At 40.8% G+C, this 19,816-nt stretch overlaps 1 protein-coding gene across 5 annotated transcripts in view; it reads left to right on the top strand.

The window, feature by feature from the left end:
• Positions 1-19,816, top strand: part of LOC100644518 (homeobox protein homothorax) — a 500,427-nt gene that overhangs the window by 451,347 nt on the left and 29,264 nt on the right. For all 5 annotated transcript variants that reach the window (XM_048406104.1, XM_048406103.1, XM_048406105.1 and 2 more), the window contains one exon: positions 15,256-15,314. In XM_048406104.1, coding sequence (XP_048262061.1) covers positions 15,256-15,314 — 59 coding nt within the window. The remainder of the gene's footprint in view (positions 1-15,255; positions 15,315-19,816) is intronic.

Below are 19,816 nucleotides of genomic sequence, written 5' to 3'. Positions count from 1 at the left end.
CCTTTATCTACCCGAGTCACCCTTATTTCCCTCGAGCGTGGAGGAGGCGCACCCCTGCACGACGCCACCCCACCCACACTCGCCGATTTCTAACTCACCAACCAACCCCTGTGTATACACGGCGACCGTGTATACATGCCTGCATACATACATTACGCAGATGATATCCGAGTAATCCGATTTACTTCGACTTCGCTATCAACGTCATTGCCTCCGCCCCGTTTTGGGTAATTATACACCGACCTGCGCTTCCCGCACCCTCCTCAAGCTTAACGAAAGATTAGACGAGCCGATCTCATCGAGATCAGCTCGCGACAATCGATCGACTTTCGATGAACAATGTTACAAAATTTTATGCATTGCAGAGAAGATGTAAATGAGAAGATGGCATTTTAAGAATGCTTTTGGTATTGTCGATGTGTGATGAGGATGGAAGAATTTAATTTTTACCATGGTCAAAGCGTGATATAGTGCGGTAATATATGGGAGAAACGTAATACGTTTTTGTTTTGATGTCACGCGAAAATAGAGTATTTTTTAGTGTGACATAACTATATAAAACAAGAATGATCTGGTAAATACGAGATTTCAGGTGACTGTGAATGCTTATGCAAATTCATATGTTTGTGGACGTAGCTAAATGATAGGAATTAGCTAGAGATTTGTATCATTTACAAAGTATCTCAACAAGTACTCCGGTAATATTATATACGTTTAAAAAATGTTTAATTTTCCACAAACACACGAAGTTTTTGTAACAATGCTACAATAATCAATATCTGAAATATCACTATCATGAAATTAATTGACAGCGTATTAAATTTTAAAATAGCTGCATCCCTAATTTCAAGCACGTGTTTATTCGCGTTTCTCCTTCCTAATCTGCAATTATTCTCCACCAATTAATTTTTCGAAAATACTTTCCTCTTCTTAAACGAAATATATAAATTGACTAGATTTAAAGTCGATATTTGAAGTCTAAGATGAAACACGGGCGGAGCAGAATTTCCTAGCTATCGTGGAGGATCGAGATCCGAAGGGTCGCGCGGAAAAACGGCCATGGAAAAATTTAGTCAGCGGATTCTAAATGTCGCCTCGTTATAGTCACGCACAACATCGGTACATCGTTTGCAAAAAGACCGGACAAGCTACGGCGTGTCTGTTCGTTCGCCGTGCTCCTCTCCACTAAATCTTCCTGGTATCTCGCATCTCTCCGCTTCCCACCTGCGAATTACAAATTACCGGAGGACTCGTAGAACTGCACTGGCTCCGCTCCTTCCTCGCTTCTCCCTTGTTCGACCGAGTCGTCGCCACTTTAAACGTCGCGGTTCGTACCGTGACCGAAACTGACACCGATATTTTCGTTTCTCACGATTTCACCTGTTTCGCGTACGATCTTCACGAATTTCACGAGGGAAACCTCTATGATTATGTAGATCCATGAGTACGAGTTTGTATGATTTATGCGACGACGTTTATGAGAAAATCGCGATTCTTCCTTGTAAGACTAGTGGTCGTTCACCTCACAGAGCAGGTAGTATGATGTCATTTTTACAGTGTCTGAGGGTTTGAACGGCACTTTAATATCTTTAGGATAGAGGATGAATTTATTAAGGATAGAGGAAGATAATGATTGTTTGATTCTGTAGATGTATTTACGCATATTTACGCGACAAAACCTTTCAAGAGATTAACGCTAGAACTATTGATCATTAAAGTATAAAACCTGTACTGGAGATATAAAAATGAAAGATGCGATTCAAAGAAAAAACCAAATTTTTATGCATATGTATTGAAATTTCTAAAATTATACTACTGTAAATTCACAGAATTTCTATGAATAATTACGATTGGTTCATTTCGATCATTCTAATTTGATAGTTCTATTATCCGTTCTTAGAAATATCCGCTGTTATGGTCGTATATCAAAGTTCAACAAAAAGATTCATATCCTGTTTTCGAACAAACTTAGATACAGTACAAATCTCGGTTTTTCTTTTTTCAAAACACGTTATTCGATTTTCCAAACTAGATTAATGACTCAAAGTTCTTCGATTTCTCATAATAATCTCAATAGTAAAATTCGACTTTTCTAAAATCACGGCAATCAAAAAACGAATAACAAAGAGGAGGCGAGATAAAATGGACACGCGGGCGAAAAAATGCAGAAGGAAGAAGGAAGGAGACTGGTAACAATTTCGTGGTATTATTTACGTGTTCCGTGAGCGGGACGCGGTCACTGACGTTTTATACCTGATCAGCGACACAGGCCATATAGGCGGAACCTACCTGTATACATTTCACCTTTTCGTAGGTAAATGCGCGGGCTGCACGAGCGCACGGGGTACCAGACGTCGCATAAAGCCCGGACTTTATTACAAGAGGATTCAAATTCCGCGCACACGGCGAGCCCCCATGCCGCGGGTTCGTGTGGGGGGGGGGGGACGAAGAGAACGAGCCCGAGAAAACGAGAGAAAGACCGTAGGAATATAAAAAATACAGGCTGGACCCCGTGAATCCTCCCGCGGTGTAAACCCATAAACCACTCTCGTATTCTATTTCTCGCGGATAAAAATTTCGATCTCCTCCCTATCCCCTTTCTCTCTTTTCCCACTATTCTCTTCTTCGTTTTTCCCCTTTTATTATCTTTTACGCTCTTTCTCGTCGTTATCAAAGGAATGTTTTTAAACTTGTTTAAGCGCGGATATTAGTTTCCGTTGTTTTAATTGGTTTCGCGATTTATAATCCTTTTGCTGTGGTCATCTCTGATAAGGGGAAGGTTTATGGTGGGCATATTTAGAACACATACTGTACTTATATTGTTGTGCTAATGCCAGTTCTGTGTAAATTGACTAATTTGATGAATTTTGCAATTTAGTTTCGAATAAGGTATCTGCTTTTGAATATATAAAGCGTAATACAATTACACCGCGTATTTAATATTTGTCGGGAAAAGGAGAGAGGAAGGTGTTGATCAGAAACAATCATAAGAGGATGTGATTAATCAGTTTCATACAAATACATAACTACTTTCAGGTCCACAATGCTAAGTTTATAAGTGAACATAATTAATACTATGTATATATTATATATTATATATACTATATATTTCTTAAATATTCTTTCCTCTAAAATTTAGCTCACAGGTTTTCAAGTACAACGTTTACGAGAACTATTTTAAAAAATCTACTGGCCCACATAACCAGTTACATTAGCGAACAAATTCAAACTTTCTCTTCATACGTTATCAGAATATTTCTTCATTTTTTCACGGTCTCGTTTTCCAGACCTCACACAAATCTTACTCAGCACCGATTCAAGCGGGCAAATATATAAAACTCCAACTTCACCCTCCATAAATTTCGTTTGCTTCTTCTTCCCCTATTTCTCCGCGATCCTTGAATTTTCGGTATCAAAAGTCGTGAGCAGAATCTTGGCAAAGGAGCCGCGAGGCACGCGCGCGAAAATACGCGCGATTCCGCGCGATGCAGCCCGTCGCGCGAAGGACCAAACGTCAGAATGAGAAACGTCTTGGATGTACGTAACGCTTCCACGTGCACGACCGAGCGGAGATGTAAGGAAAAGATTTCATGGCGCGCAGAGATGGTAAACGGGACGCTTTAGGGCCATCCAGAGGACGAACGGTCAATCTAAACGACCCCTTATCTCTCCACCGCGAGGCAGGCCTTCTCCGACAGGCTTTTTCCTCTCGCTTGAAATCTGAATAAAAAGTAGTTACTCGAGTGAAACACAGAGATCGTCGAGATCGGGAATAATGGGTACCTTTTTCTTCGGGCCACCGTCCGGGACGGATGGCACGGCCGCGGTTTTAGAAGCCTAAACAACCACATTTGCCTACAGAAACGACGTGCTTACCGACGCGTCTGCTTTACTGCCGCCACGTGCCCCTAAATTCGAGGCACCCAGTGGTAAAAGTCAATCCCTGGTCCGACATAACTTCTAGTTCGATTTCTTTCACTTATCAGTGGAATGAGCGAAGTAGAAGTCTTTTGGTGGTTCATTTCGGTTCTTTTGGTTGGTGGAGATAGTGTCTCTTTTCAGTTTTCGAAAGAATTTTGTTGTACTTAAAGATTATTTTTTATTCAGTCCTGGTGTAATAAATATGCAAAGTATAAAACATGGGAATAAAGACACTAAGAAGAGGAAAATGAGAATATTGGGGACTTGCATGTTAAAGGAAGTAAAGTAGAAAGTTTGTAGAGTGTCGTAACGTTCATCGGTGCAGGGACCATAAGGAGAAACTTCATAAAATACAATTTACGATAGGTACGTTTAACAATAAATATCGTGTCTTGTGCACTAGCATATAAAGTATGTGAAAGTTTATAGACTATCTCGGAATAATAATCCAGGTGCAGTTCGTAATTCTTTTTCCCGAGATCTAAGAAGAAAGAATAAGAAGTTTTTATTAAACTGCATTGGGATTGCAGTACTAGTAACAGTAGTGTTACAAGAAATATTAAGTAGTATAAGTTTCCAAGGACAATTCTCTATTATTTCAGAAAAAATTATGACTATAGGGGCAATTACAGAAAGAATGTCTAATGGCTTGGTGAAATTGACTCAATTGGTTGTTAAATGAAAGATAAAAATATTACGAATAACAATTGTTAGAAACGTGAAGTGGTACAAAGTAGTATTTTTCTTCTTTTGATCAATACGACTGATTAGCGTCGTACATACATCTTGAATGATAAATACCTTTCTCATCAATTTTACACATGACAGAGAAATGATTAATTAGTATACCATTAAAAATCTCAAGATTAAGAATCTAATATACTTCTTCGTACGAAAAGCGCGTAAACGCACTCGCGAAACGTCTGATCGTTATTTGCGTAGTCGGTGCGTTTGGTCCCGCGATTGCTGCGAATGCCACGAAGACGGGGGAGGTGTAGCAGTTTATAACGGCGTCAGCAGTTGGTACATATAGTGACTCGGGTGCCGGAGAGTTTAAGAGACTGTTACAAGCTGACGCCTTCGTCGGGGACGACGGAGATAGGGTGAAAATCAGGCTATAAGGGGGCAGACATGGAATATAGAAACGGGGAGGAAAGTAGACGGACGGGAGAGAATGTTAGGCGCGGCGCAACCGGGTATCCACCCTCGACCCGACGACGAGATGAGTCTGACCCCGACGACGAGGTAGCCGGTGACAATCGGCTCGAGTATCCAGTACTCAGTAACGGGGGAGGGTTGCAACAGCTGTGGACCCAATAACTTGCTTCCGCGAACCGAACAGGCTTGCCCTCAAAGGGCTTGAAATGGCGACAACCTGGCTCGACGTTTCTCTGCCACGATGTTCTATTGACGATGGTCCAGAGTTTCAATGCTGCTCTTCGAATGTATTCTTAAAATTATAAGTACATTAGTTCGGATGTAATTGGACGCTGATGATTTTGATAATTTATATTACATTTATATTAGAGAATTCGTATAGGATGTTCAAAAATTTTGTAGGCTATGAAAATTCTTCTTTATCTTTTCTTTAATAAACAGAGTCCCTTAGGAGTTGATAAAGATCGTGTATTATGAAGTGTGGAATATTGTGATTGATCTGTTATTCGCGTAGATTACAATGATAGTAAATTTATAATGAATTAATATGTAATTAGATGTGACGACCAAAAATCTCAAGTCACATTCTCATCTCAGTAAATAAATATCACCAAATTTTTCTGTTTAATATAGTACAATGTCTATTACAGCCAAAAATACAAGATATCAAATTTAGCATGTCAAAATCCTGCCTCAGCTACAAATCCCTAAAAGCAGCATCACCAAAAACGGCTCCATTCCATTCAATAACCTCGCTACGCTCTTTTCAATCACTTGAGACTAGCCTGATCCCCTCTGAACCGAAAAAACCAACGAAACACAGCTCTAAAAAAGAAAAAAAAGGAACAAAAAAAAAAGAACACAGTCCGTTTGCAAAAGCAGAAAAATCGATCGTACGTTAAAAGTCAGCGGAAAAGCGGCGAAAATCGGGCAGGCGAGTCGCGTCGGACGTCGAACATTTTTCCGGATCCTTTTATTGGCGGGATCGTCGAACCGCCCATCAACATCAGCGCGAAACGACGCGCCGGCGCTATCGCGCTTCGGAACACGATTTAGTGGCGACCCCGGCAAAACAATTATATAAATTCCACTGGCGGGGCGGCTGAGAGGGAACCAAACCGGTCACGGGCCGCGGCACGGAGGTGAGGGGTGCAGAACCACGGGGGTGGATGGTCGGGGGCGGACGGGTGGTGTTCGCCACGGAGGTCGGAATTTTCCGAAAAAGCGTTGCGCCACGGCCATAGATTAAACGCAGCCGAGCTGCACACGTCGATGCGACGCGGCCGTGCGGCTGCAGTGGCAACGAGCGGCGGGAGCTATCAGTGACACGTCGCGTGTTAAATCGCTTTGTTGACACACATAACCTGTCTACGCGTATCCGATACGCGCGATCGCCGCGCGCGCTCGTTGCGCGCTCATAGCCGGCCGGCACAGCGCCGCAACCCCCAACCCCCTCGAGCCACCAGAAATTCGGCCCGCGCATTTTTTCCTTCCCATCTTTTACGCCACCGTTCCCTCACTTTTTGTTTCACTATTTTTATTTTTCATTTTATTTCTTTTATGCGTTGTTTGTTTTTACTGTTTTCGCGGGGAGTAGATTAATATCACATCTCTCATTCACGTTGATAACTAGTAACTAATAATATTAGTAAATTAATAAATGACAAATTGTAGGTTAACAATTTCTATTACCGATTTTAGTATTTCAGGCACTTAATTATATCGTAATATAATTATATCGTAATTATATCGTAGAACTAATAGGTACAATTTTCCTTGTTTTTTTGGAAATTGGTTAATATTAATAACTTGTCATCTGTTACTTTTAAATGTGCAAGAGGTTCAAGTCTTGTTTCATTAAGTTCCTGATGTAGCTTCTTGCGAAGCAACCCTAAATCTCAATAATCGATTCCGTGTTACCAAACCTGTCTTTTCATTTCTAAAATGATAACATTTCGAAAATGATTCGTCGCTTAATGGTTTGTCAAATTTACCTGGTTTATTAAGATAATACCTTCAGGAAACTTATATTTAAGAATCTATACAAGTTGCTCGTGTAACATCAAAATGAAGAAAATAGTAAAAATGAACCTGTTCTCCTGGTATGCATATAAAATTCTCAGTCCACACGTTACAAATATTGCTTCGGAAAAATTCCCAGAATTTCGTACACGTAGCTATAATTTATCTACGAAATAGCACGAAACTACTCGTGAGAAAGTAACGAGTCACATGAGTCTCAACAGCACATCGAACGTGTATCCACAGTTTAAACACCAGCGAGCAAGGCGAAAAGCAGCGTGGATCGATTCCGTTTAGCTCGTACAGAGGGAGGCGAGTTTTTCAATATCCGTGGGCGTGAGTATCGGCCGCTAAACAGATCATAAAGTATTGATAAAATCGGGGATGGCGCGGCAGGCGCTTGGATACAAATTTTCGGTGTGACCACGCGGGCCAACCCCTAAATTCGGCGGAGGCACGGGGGCGGCACGGCCGCGATTTTGGCCACAACACCGCCAGGAAACCCGATTACACGCTGGAAGGATGCTCACGGTCTACAATGCTCATTGAATTTGTCGAACGGGAATTATGTATCGCGAGTGCTGTCCGAATGGGGAACAGAGAAAAGGCGAGAGTCGAAGGGTGTGTGTTAGAAAGCGAAGATTCGGGGTCCCGGCGGCGCGAAACGATCGCTCGAATGCATCACAATGAAATCGCGATCGCGATCGAAAAAAAGCCAACGAGAGATGCGACGAGGAGAAAAAGGGATAGGCGGTAGGGAATGGGAGAAAGAGAGACGGAAAAAGAAGATTGGAAGAAGAAGAGCGTCGAAAGAGCGAGAAGAAAAGAATGTCGGAGAAGGTAGAAGCAGAGAGGTATGGCGCGCGAATCGAGCGCGCATTATATTCGGATAAAATGATTTTATCGATCGTAAATGCAGCGGTTGGCATCGTTGGCTTATGAGCGTCTGGATTTACAACCATCGGCTTGGTATGTCCTCCGTGCTAGGCTCGCACGCTCCTTCTTCCTCGCCGGTGCAACAAAATTGTCCTGAAAGGCATGCGATTCCAATGGCCGCATAAAAATTCGACGTGGAAGAGCCTGCTTTATGACTCTATCGCTCGCAACGCTTGGATATTGGCGGCTCGACGATCTTTTCACCGTCACCTCCGTTTTTCTTTCTCGTTGGCGTTTTGTGACCCGAGGCTTCGAGTTTTTCTGCAAAGTACTAAGCTTTTGCAATCGGATTTGATCGACGTGTCGATGCAATCTTTAGTTGATTTATTATGTTTGAAAATACTTTATCAAGGAATATGAAACTTCGTATTAATGAAACGCCTGATTATGTGTTCACTAGATACAGAGCTATACTATGACGATTACAGATAAATTCTTCAAAAATAAATCACATTAAGGTTACAAATCTTATAGTAGATGTGAGTTATACAGAAATTTGACTAGTAGACTCTACCTGCATTAATCGTTTAATTTCTGAATGGTCGAAAGTATTAAGGAAATCTTCAGAAAATGGAGTTGTCTAATCAATTAATCTTCTAAGTAGCACATATAATAACATTTCTATAAAGCTTAAGAATATTCTTATCTTCGCAAGCTCCAATAACTTCCTTAAAAATAACTACGAAGAATTAAGTCTCAACCAATCGTAATCTGTAGAAACGTGAAAAACATATACGAGATTTGTATCTATCGAGCCACTCGAAGGAACGGTTCTTCGGGAAATCAACGGGAAGCTTCCGCGGTGCTCGATAGGCGATTCGATTCATTCTCTAATGGGCAATGATCACGGGGACGGCTGTTCGAGCCTCGCTAATGCGAAAGCTCGCCGTTCGCGTCGCATTAGTCCGCGGTTCTCTGTACAGCGGCGAAATTGATTACCAATACCAGCTCGTTCGCTGGCTGGCCTGACTATCGCGCGTTCTCGTGTCCGTGCAGTAATGATGTTTTGATGCGAGGACCCCGGTGCACCGCCGCGTATCGACTGCAGTTAACTAATGGAAGCTCTCCGATAATTGCGAGCGCCGCCGGAGAGTAAATGTTGCCAGCGCGACAGTAATCATCGTTACCACCGCTGTTCTACCACACCGCGAAACGAATTCGACCGCCGTTGAGAAACTCTCGATAGTACGGGTTTGTTTGATGAGATGAAAGTCGGGAAATTTTTCAACCGGATAATATCGGTTCTACAACTACTTACGACTAAAATAGAAAACATGTACGAGGTAAATGAAAAGTATAAAGCACGCTCTTTCTCGGAATGCTTACGATAGCTTCTGCTTTTTACTGTTATTTAATATAAATTATTTAAATTTGATACATTTTTTAGAAAATTGTTTAGTAATTTTTTTATCGATGTGTAAACTTCAAAATTGTATGATATATCTTTCTTTCTAATTGTGGAACGAATATGACAGATGTTCCAAAACTTTCGAGTGTTGTATATGAAGAAGAACTTCATGCAGGGAGAAATACAATACTTTATACGTATATTTATACGTTATTCCAAAAAAAACTTGTAAAATTGTAACTTTATGGAATTTCTACAAACAATTACGAGCCGATCATTTTGGTCGCTTTAGTAGTTCTAATGTTAAGGAAGATTTCTTTCATATCAGAAAGAAGCCGAAAAAATTAATAATAAAGCAGGAAACATATTTTGTTTGTGAAAGTAAAGTCTGCATGAATACATTCTCTGCGAAGGTTTTCCGCATTCTGAGCATTTGCTTCTAGAAGATTATTCATCCAAGAAGGGAAGTTACTTCATTTCCGCAATTCGCTTTGATGACGGTGCCGTTTCTTGCCGAAAGTCGACGCGCAAATGGCCGACGATTCGCTCGATACTCACGACGACGGTAGATGCCCATGAAACCGTACGAATCGAATCCACGCGGCGTATAAGCAAATTCGAGCATTATTCATGTATGCGCTTGGAGCGTACTAAATTTCGTCACGGCGCTGGAAGGTCATGCGGGAGACACCCTCTCGTAACTCTGGCTTTTATATCTTTTTCCATGGCAGAACCGTGTCATATGTTCTTACCTCTCTCCCTACACGTATAAAAAAGTAACGACGAACTTAAGCCTCGCCATCGAGCATCAGCGATTCGTCAATTGACTTCAAACGATGTCGGATTATGCACTTTTTAGAGGTTGATTACTTAGTAAAATTATTTTATATATAAAATGATCAATATAAATTGCGAATGTTTATGCAAATTTATATTTTCATGGGCATAATTAAAAAAGAGAAACATAAAAGAATAGAAATTTGTTGAATTTTCTATTGTACTTTACTGCTTTACTAGTACTTGTGTGTACTAGCGAGTACTTTAATAAGTAGAGTATTACGATATTATAATGAACACGCTATTCTATACATTTGTATACATTTTCCTGTAGATGTATAAGGTTCTCATAACGGTAAAAAATTGCAATTTACGAATTTATTATTTCATTTCAACCCTCTTTGTACTTCTTAATTCATGTTTCCGGTGTAGATACCTAAATTCTTTCTACTTTTAAAACACTCGCATTATGGAAATGGAAATACTTAGTAATTCCAATCTATACGAATATAAATAATATTTATTCAAGTATAAGAATTTAATTCTCCCGTCAATTTGAATTTCCCGAAAAACTAAAACCATCCCTCGGATATACTCGATCGAGGAGGGTTCGTTAAACGCATTTATTAAAGCGTCTTCGACGCGTAGAAAGACAGAGAGAGGGCACGGTGTTCCATGAAAAATTCAAATTCGTTTCCGGAACGATGACGAGGCGGCGAGAGCTTGGCGCTTTTCACCCCTCGCGTGACGGGGGTTTGTTTCACGCCGCGAAACCGAGATGCCCCCCCCCACCCCATCCCTTCGGCTTCATAATCAAAACTGCATTAAAATCCTGAAAGCGGCGACGAGGGCGCGGTGAAAAGTGTTTTGTCATCCCACGGGGGTTGGCACAACGCAATATGCCTCTCCCTTTGCCGCGTCGCGAGCCGAACACGGCGTGAATCCTACGCGTCGTAAACCGATAATTTTACCGGGCCATTACGATCGTCCACGATAACAAACCCGTAAAAAGTGCATCACCGCTCGCAATGCTTTCCCGCGAAAATACTAGCGAAACCGTTTTAATCGCGCTCGCTTTTTTCTCGCGCCTCCTCGATCGCGATAATAATCGTAAAAACTAATTTCCTATCTGTCGATCAACGGCACGATGATGCCCTCTGATGCGTCTGGAGGTGCTGGAATTTATTGGACTAAATGGAATGGTTTATTTTATTGTAGATTTTTAGTGTCTATCGTAAAATTTTGTTAAATGTCTTAATTGGCAGTCATCAAGCCGTGAACTAGATCAGACCGTAATTGGAAGCTCCTGTAACTGTAGAATATATAAAGTTGTTGAAGGCAAATCAATTTTCAAGTTTTAGTTGGTTATTTGTAATAAAATTTGAGGTTAGAAAAAAATAAAAAAATAAAGAATCCATAAATAAAGAACTACTAGAAAAGAAAATTAGAGGTCCGAATAACGAACATAGTTAAAGAAGAACTTTCAGTAATATTTATTTAACCATAGCCTATTGAATTCTATAAAAAAATAGTCTCCACTCGTACTATCTTGAAACATCAGACGCTTTTTTAACTAAAACTCCACTATTTTTGTGAAAACAAGAGATCTACGCTGACCAACGAAGAGTTAACGGACAATTCGCGAAACCAACCCCGCGATGAGGCCGCCGGAGGGACGAGGGATGACAGTACCGTTTGCCAGCCGCTACCTCGACTGTAAAATTTCATCCTGTCCGTTCTATGTGCGGTGAGCTTAAGTTTTCCGGTGGCGAAGATATTTTTGCCGGTTTCCAACCCCCTCCCACACATCGAAGAACGAAAGAAAGAAAGAGAGGGAAAAGGTTGGGCAGTTGCCACTGCTTCCGTCCCCTTTCTAACTCTCTCTCTCTTCTCCGCCTCTGTTCTTCTTTGACTAGGGGCTGTACGCCATTGTTCGGGCGATATTTCAGCCACGGGGATGGTTGCCAGGAGGGCGACGCGGGGGTTGGCGGCAGTAGTCAGCTGGCTGTGACACGCTGCCTACGCCGCCAAAGGGGAACCAGAGGCGTTTAGGAGTATTTGGGGGCTGGAAAGGGGCCCTCGGTTTATACAAGCAGGGATACTCTTTCATCCAACGATAGCCGAGGCCTTGACTTTGTGGGGAGTCGGTGTTACGATCCTCCCGCGCGTTTACACACCCGCTGCTCTCCGTTCCAAGTACGCTATACTGTGCTCTATCGACGATCTGTGTTTCGTGTCCACTTGTCGTTTGTTTTAAAAGGGTGTCAACCCTATCATTTTTTTCTTTAGTGCTTGTGAAGGAACTCGGAGAAAGATTAAATAGTCATAGTAGTACGCGATATATTTGCTTTTGAAATCCATCTAGATTTCTCTTATCTTGAAAGTTTTCATGGCGTTTCGCGCACTGTCATTTACTCTGAAGTGTCGGGTTTTAATTTTTCTTAGCAGTTTGTTTCAAGAATCTTTTACTTCTTCAAAGAATTTCTCTTCTCTAATAAAGTATGCAATATGCGGATCTGTTATATTTAATAGTATCCACGCGCATACCATCGACACTCGTCCAACCATGCAGCTCTCCAATTCCTTCTAATTGAACCGGAAATCTCCGTTGTCGACTTACGCGCGAGTTTCATGCCGGTCGGACCGGCCACTCGCAACTGGCTGAGCTGCGTCGAGCGTTAGAGTTTAATAATTATTATTCATAAGACTCCGGACAGGGAGCCGGCCAGGCGTGAGACCGAACAAGAAAGATGCGACGCGAAACAAGAGGGGCTGCAGCTGCCACCACGTTCCTCCTCTCTCGCTCATCCCTCTTCTCGTCCATCGGAACCATGGTTTTCCACGATGAGAGAGGGAGGAGGGGTGTGCTCCCGAGTCAGTCGAGCAGAAACCCAATCACTTCCGGCGTCTGCGCCCATTAGGGCGCCGCGACGCTGACGTCGGCTGACGTACGCCCTTTCGCCTGTCTTCCTTTCTCCGTCGCGCCCTCCCTCTCTTCCTCGTTTCCCTCTTCGTGGCCTGCAGCAACCTCCCCCTCAGGTTGGACTTCTACCAAACTCGAAATAGACCGCAGATCTATTGTTTGGAAAGCGCTCGCACGGAAGCTCCTTCACCGTGGCTAATGACGTATCGAGGATCCCGGGAGTTCTCTCTTCTTGCCGGCCCCGGTTGTTCCGTCTTCCGCCGACAACACACCGCCTTCTTTTTCTTCGTTGTTAGCCAGATAATAGGTCGCGAAGCGATGGAGAGGAGAATATACTCTCCTAGGATGTTTTTTGAAAAATTTAGTCAGGGTTTACACAAATGATCCTGAGGGAACGTGTTTTACGAAGTGTTTTAGACAATTGATGGATGTGATTGTTAATTAAATCGTGGAAAGAAATGAACTGTGTCACTTTTTTGGCGAGGTATCTTGCGATACGTTCGTCATACGTCATAATGAGGGAAATGGTAATGCGCGAGATATTTCGTCCATAGGTATGGGTAAAAATCTAATCTACTTCCGATTTTTTATTACAAAGATATATAATTTTTAACGAGTGATAAAAACAAGAGAATCGCGATGAATTGACCTAGATTAATCTAATTAACTGTCTTGCAGTTTGCAACGAACAATTGTATCCGCTTGTAATTTTCATTATTCTATACGAGAAATTTATTACTCTGCGTTCTCCCACTACTTTCTTCTTTAAAAGTACACAAGAATTATAAAAGGACGGTAGAAGCGAAAAAATTATGATCGTTGGAATTAAAACAGTCCGATACAAAAGATTTGCATTTTAAAGATTTGTACAAATTTTAAGCTTTGTCTTTTTCTGCAATCAGAAGTTGCATCTATTTGCCAGTCTTTTTATACGAGCTATTTGTTGGTCTGTATTTCAAAAGAAAACTTTACTTTCTAAAAAAGAAAACAAGAATTTCGTACAGAAGATAGATATAGGGCGAAATGTGATCGATGGAACGAGGACAGTTCGATTCCGGTCATCGCGGCGCGCACCTGTAGTTCTCTTTCGGGCGTGCATTTCGCTCGGCCACTTCGTCAAATTAACATACACGATTCGGCCGGAAATTACGTCCGACAATTACCGACCTTACGCCGATGAAATATCGACGGTAACCGCCCCGGCCGGCCAAATTGAGATGAACGATACATCGACGTACGTATGCGCGTTCTGACCGAGCTTTCGACCTTATCACGCCGATCGCCTAATGCCCGCTGCCCATGATCCACTGATCTACATAATGAGTCATGAATACGTCTGGCTACCTGACTGTTATCGTTATCTCTGATTACCGGAATAGATTTCTTGCCAAGGACGCTGCTACGGGGAGATCCGTAAGCAGCTAAATGACCGACGTTAGACGCTGATTGGTGGCATTACCGATTTATTTGAGGCTATTTTTCTTCAGCAAGCTAATGTATAGTTCGCATTTAACGTGGTAGATAAATTGATAAATGTTCTTAGATCTTGTTTGGAAATAAAAAAATGGGTTTCGAGGTTATAAAAATGAAATTATTTGAAACTGTTGATTTTCTTGTCGGAGTTAACGAAAATGGAAAAAGTTGATCATATTTCTAATCTATATTTTGCTACTGAAATTAAGATCTTTTACAGAAAGTAGAATTCTTCGGTTGCCTTCTGAGTGACTCATACGTATATCGAAGGGATAATTAAAATAGACACTCTTTCCTGTATGAGGAGACTTGCACTCAGCTGTTTCTATAAATGTTTCTTCATTAAATGGATATTTAACTTTTATGATATTTCATAGTCAACGCCATATCTAATGGTATTGATTCAATAAAAATACGATACATTTCTAATAATATTTATGAATCTCATCTGCGTCTTGACCTGCAATTTTTCAATGTGTATTACAAATATAATTATAGAATTATAAATATAAATAATAATGTTTTTATATTTTTCATGATATTATGATTTCATAGCAGTAAATAACTAACACAAAATTTACATAACCACTAAGGGAAACAACTGATTAAATAGAAGAAGAAATATTTTCAAATAAAATTGTCGAATATCTAAAGATTCTATATTCCATTTCTAATTGGTACATTTCTTTTGTTACAGGTTCATCAATGCGAGGCGTAGAATCGTCCAGCCCATGATCGACCAGAGCAATCGAGCCGGTAAGACGAGCCCAATTCTGTCAACAGACCCTTACACACACACATACAAGACCGAAGATGCGTATAATTTCATGTCACCTGTGCCGGGCATGCATCACGGATACGTTTATCCGGCTTATCACGAGGGTTACACTCCTGGTCCTTATCGCTTGACGTAGATCGATGCGTTGTAACGAAGGAAACCTAGCTATAAGGGCTTGTCGAATTCGATATCTCTTATTAACCTAAGATCGTTCCATTAGAATCATTGCTTTACCTATTATGTTGTTTAACGTAGATGTTATAATTTCATAAAGTAATATTGCTCTTTATTATATGATTTATAACATCATTTAATCTCTGTATCACGGCAAATGATTATATTATATGCAATATTCTTCTAGCATAATTTCCCGAGTACTTTTAAGAAAAATATGACCTATTGATTATTAGAAAAATCTTTTTATACTTTACAATAATGTTAATCTCTTTAGTAATTACTAATTAGTCTAATTAGTAATTTGAATTTATTATATTTAATCAGTTATCACATTTTTATTACTTCAATTTGACAGTTATTTGACATATAATTAGATTTATGATTAGATTGATGTATTTCTTTACATATAACATCAGTTCTAGATATTCATAAGAAACTGAATTTGAGAACTGACAATCACGTTCCCCGTTAATTCATCCCTTCTTTCGTAATTTGGCGAAGAATTGACCGCGACGTGTTGTCCGTGCGATTTATGTAATTTTCGGCTGCTCGGAAGTATTCGCGTTTCCAAGCACCTTGATCATTTATCAATAAACGAACAATCTGAACCGTATTAACCGGTAGCTCGTTTTGTTTCTTTGGCGGAAGGCAATTATCCCTCGTGACTCGATTATCGTCGATCGTAATCGTGCACTTCGTCCGACCTCTCCATTTTCTGTCTCGTTAACGTTCCGACTTCGAATTCGATCTCTGTACTTTGTCATTTTTCCCCTGCAGAAACGAATTCAATCTTAATCGAGTAGATACACATCACAAAACACGAATTCTCTTCCTTAATTTTGCTTCATGAAATATTCTTCAATTTTTTTTTTTAAGTAGCATTTCTTTGACCTGGAAATTTAATAATCAAGAATTTATTATTCGAAAGAAAAATGTTACATGAAATTAGACAACACGATGAAAGTATAGAACAATTTATTTTAGAAAATTTAGTTAGCAAGTATATAATTTACACTACATTCTCCAATATTTGGCGCAGAGTTTCTTTTAAAATAAATATTTAATATCCAAACATTAGGTATTTAAAGTACCAAATGAAGGAAGTTCGTTGCGAAAATGCTTAAGAAAATTTAATTTTTATATTTCAGGAAATTTAAAGTTACATATTTTCTTACTTTTATATACTTTACTTTATACTTTATTTTATTTGTTTTCCACTACAATATTGTACTTTATTACAATTCTACTAATACTAAAATCCTGAAATATATATAAGTCCTGATTTTTATCTCTAATAAGGGAAAAGAAAAGTAGAAAAGAAAAGAAAATTCAACTCATATTGTAAATATAGAGGGTTAATAGCGTATTCGAAAATTTCCCTTGATACTCAAGCAGCGGCAAAGAGCAGCGAAACACGATAGGAGGAAGAAAGAAAAACAAGGAACCTCCGGTTTCCGGGCCGTGTAATCTGTAAAGACGTCGCGTTTACGAGGAGGGAATCACTTCGTTTGCAGTAAAAGGCGACAACAACGGTTACCTAGCCCGATATTGGGGATCGTGGAAGTAGCGTCGCTCTCTTCGTTCTGTGGACCTCTTCTCTAGGGGTTCAAGGGTTCGCCTAGTGATTCGGATGATGGCGGAGAGGGCTGTTTCGTGAGGGCCCTGGTCGGGCAAAAGGTGGATAACGTTTCGGATAACGTTCGGATAACGGCGGGATAATTGGTAGCGGTGATCAGACCGGGTTTTACGAGCAGTCAACATGGCTCTCACCCCTCGACTCAATCCCGAACCGCGTCTTTTTCGACCTTCCTCTCGTTACGTTTCTTTGTTTCGTCGTAGATGAGCTAACCTGCCGGCGATCGGGGTTGGTTCTCTCAGTTAAACGCTCGAAACGAGAGAGAATGCTCGATACAGCAAGTATTTTTACGACTGACTCGCTCATAAACACTCACTGAGTTACGGGTTGTTTGCTCCAACCCCGAGTTTGCCTTCTCGGAAGCTTTCTCCTATGTTTCGCAAGTGGGTTAGTTTGCTTGGATAGCATTACGAAATCGTTGGATTGTAGTTAAAATAGAAAAATCTACTCATGACAAAATATAATGAAAATGATTCTTTTTGTGTCTATATTTCATACCATAAGCTTATCAAGCTTCTAGTACTTTTTTTTTTTTCTTTTTGGAAAAGAATCATTGGTATCTTTGAGAAATTCTAAATTATTACATTATTATATCTGGAACTAAATTATTAATTAATATTTATTCAACTTATCCGCTCCTAAATTAAGAATGTTATTGGTAAAACATTTTATTATCTACTTTGAATGAAAAAGTCACTGTCGCCATCAACAAATTCCAGAAAGCATTATACGATTTCATTCAAATCGAATATATTTCTCTCAAAATGAAAAGCCACGTCCGTTTATCGAGTCCTACTCTCCTAACTTGGGAATATCGCTGGCCAGCTAGGAGCATGTTACGCTAGCAAATCGCGACAGTTAGAGAGCGAGCATGCGTGCACCATCAGGGTAATTCCAGTTCGAGAAAGAGTGGTGGTAGAGGGAACTAACGAGCCGAAATGTCGCAGTCCGTATCAAGAGTAAAGTGGAAACCCGTGTACGGTTAGATTGTCATCCCGAGTCAATCCTGATCACGGGCCACTTCGCAACCCCTTTTCCTTTGCGTGTACCAACGTTTCTCTCAGTCTCTTCCCAAAGAGCTTTGCCTCTCGAATTGAAATTGATGTCGTTACACGTGAATTTTGCAGACCATTCGACCAAACACAGAGACCAGGAAATATTTCTAAAGGTGGCCGAAGCTTCGACTCTTTTCTTGTGAAAGAAATATTCGCAAGATCACGTGCAATTCGCCCTCGTTCTCATCCATTTTTCTGATTCCTCCGGGATTCGATCCTGGCATCGTTCGTCCTCCCTCTTGGCTTCTGGACGATCAGCAGTCCATTAAACCTTAATAGCCGAAGCATTAGGCCCCTGGGCAGATTTTGCTCCAACGGAAACGAGATGAATGTGTCTTTCAAATGCTGCTGATCCCCCGTGGATCGTCCAACTTTCGAGCCTTCGTCGGTTTTCAACTTTAGTCGCTGGCTGAGACGTTTTATTTCCAAACCCCGAATCGAGAATTGTCTCTGCAATTTGCGTGGACGCTCTTCACTGTTCATTAATTATTTGCGGATCGAGATGGCTTTGATATGATTTGTATTGGTCGCGTTAGTTAACAGTAGTAATTCATATTTCTTTTTTTGATTGATATATCAAATACACTGATCATGTCTCTATATGATTTACATTTTATATATCAATTCATTTTACGGATTACGGATTTAATAGGGTGGATTTATATAAAATCTGTGTTTACAGGTAATAAGATGATTTTAATGCCTGTTTTCTTTCGTTTACTGTCTGTGTGAATATAGAGCGATACACTGTCTGTGTACTACTTATGTATTCTATTTCGTTTCTCTTTACGCTGTACATTGTACACATAACAGGATGGATTTATATTATATTTGTGATATGTATTTGCAGATAATAAGATGGTTTTAATGCTTGTGTTTTTCCTTCTTATTTGTCGCTATAAATTAGTAGCTACCTTGCAACTGTTCGAAAGAATCGCTGCTCTGGTGCCCATTTGTCTCCCACGTTCTTTTATCGGGGAATATTACGTCCGTCGTGGTAAAAGAATACTCGGAGCTGAGGGATGAACGTCGAGCTCGTTCGAATTATATTAGGCCAGATCGCTAATTCAGAACACGTTTCACGGCGACATGGCTGCAACATCTCCCCGGATGGGACGAGAGAAAGGTCTCGAAAGAGGTAGACTGTTGGCATCCTCCGCGTCGTCGCGCTTCTTCGTGTCGAGCTAATGACGCGCGTCGACTCGATCATCAATCATACTTTCATTACGCGAATCGCAGCTGCTCCGCATTGACTTCGCGTGGCCCGCGGCCCATTGTTATTATTCCCAGCTTCCATCCTCGTCGCGCAAACATTCTCGTTTCCTGGCTACGGCCACGTTCTTGCCCCGCGATAACGATGGAACCGGCGCAATCAGTGATTTCATGCTTCGCTTCTGCCTCGATAACGATTCATTGCAACGTGTGAATCCAGAGGGATAAAGCTGATGATGAAGATCGCGCGCGGTTCTTGTTCTAGTTTGGTTTGGTTGGAGAACTGATGATAATAAGGATGATTGGAGGATGCTCGTCGTGGCTGGCGATGGTTGGTTAAGATATTGATGAGCGGATATGGTTTGTCGGTTTTGCTGAGAACCGAGTTTGTATCGGAGTA

This window comes from Bombus terrestris, chromosome 5, assembly GCF_910591885.1.
Source record: "Bombus terrestris chromosome 5, iyBomTerr1.2, whole genome shotgun sequence".
NCBI classification, from domain to species: Eukaryota; Metazoa; Arthropoda; class Insecta; order Hymenoptera; family Apidae; genus Bombus; species Bombus terrestris.
Note: the sequence above shows the minus strand (reverse complement) of the source record. Positions and strands in the feature narration are given on the sequence as shown.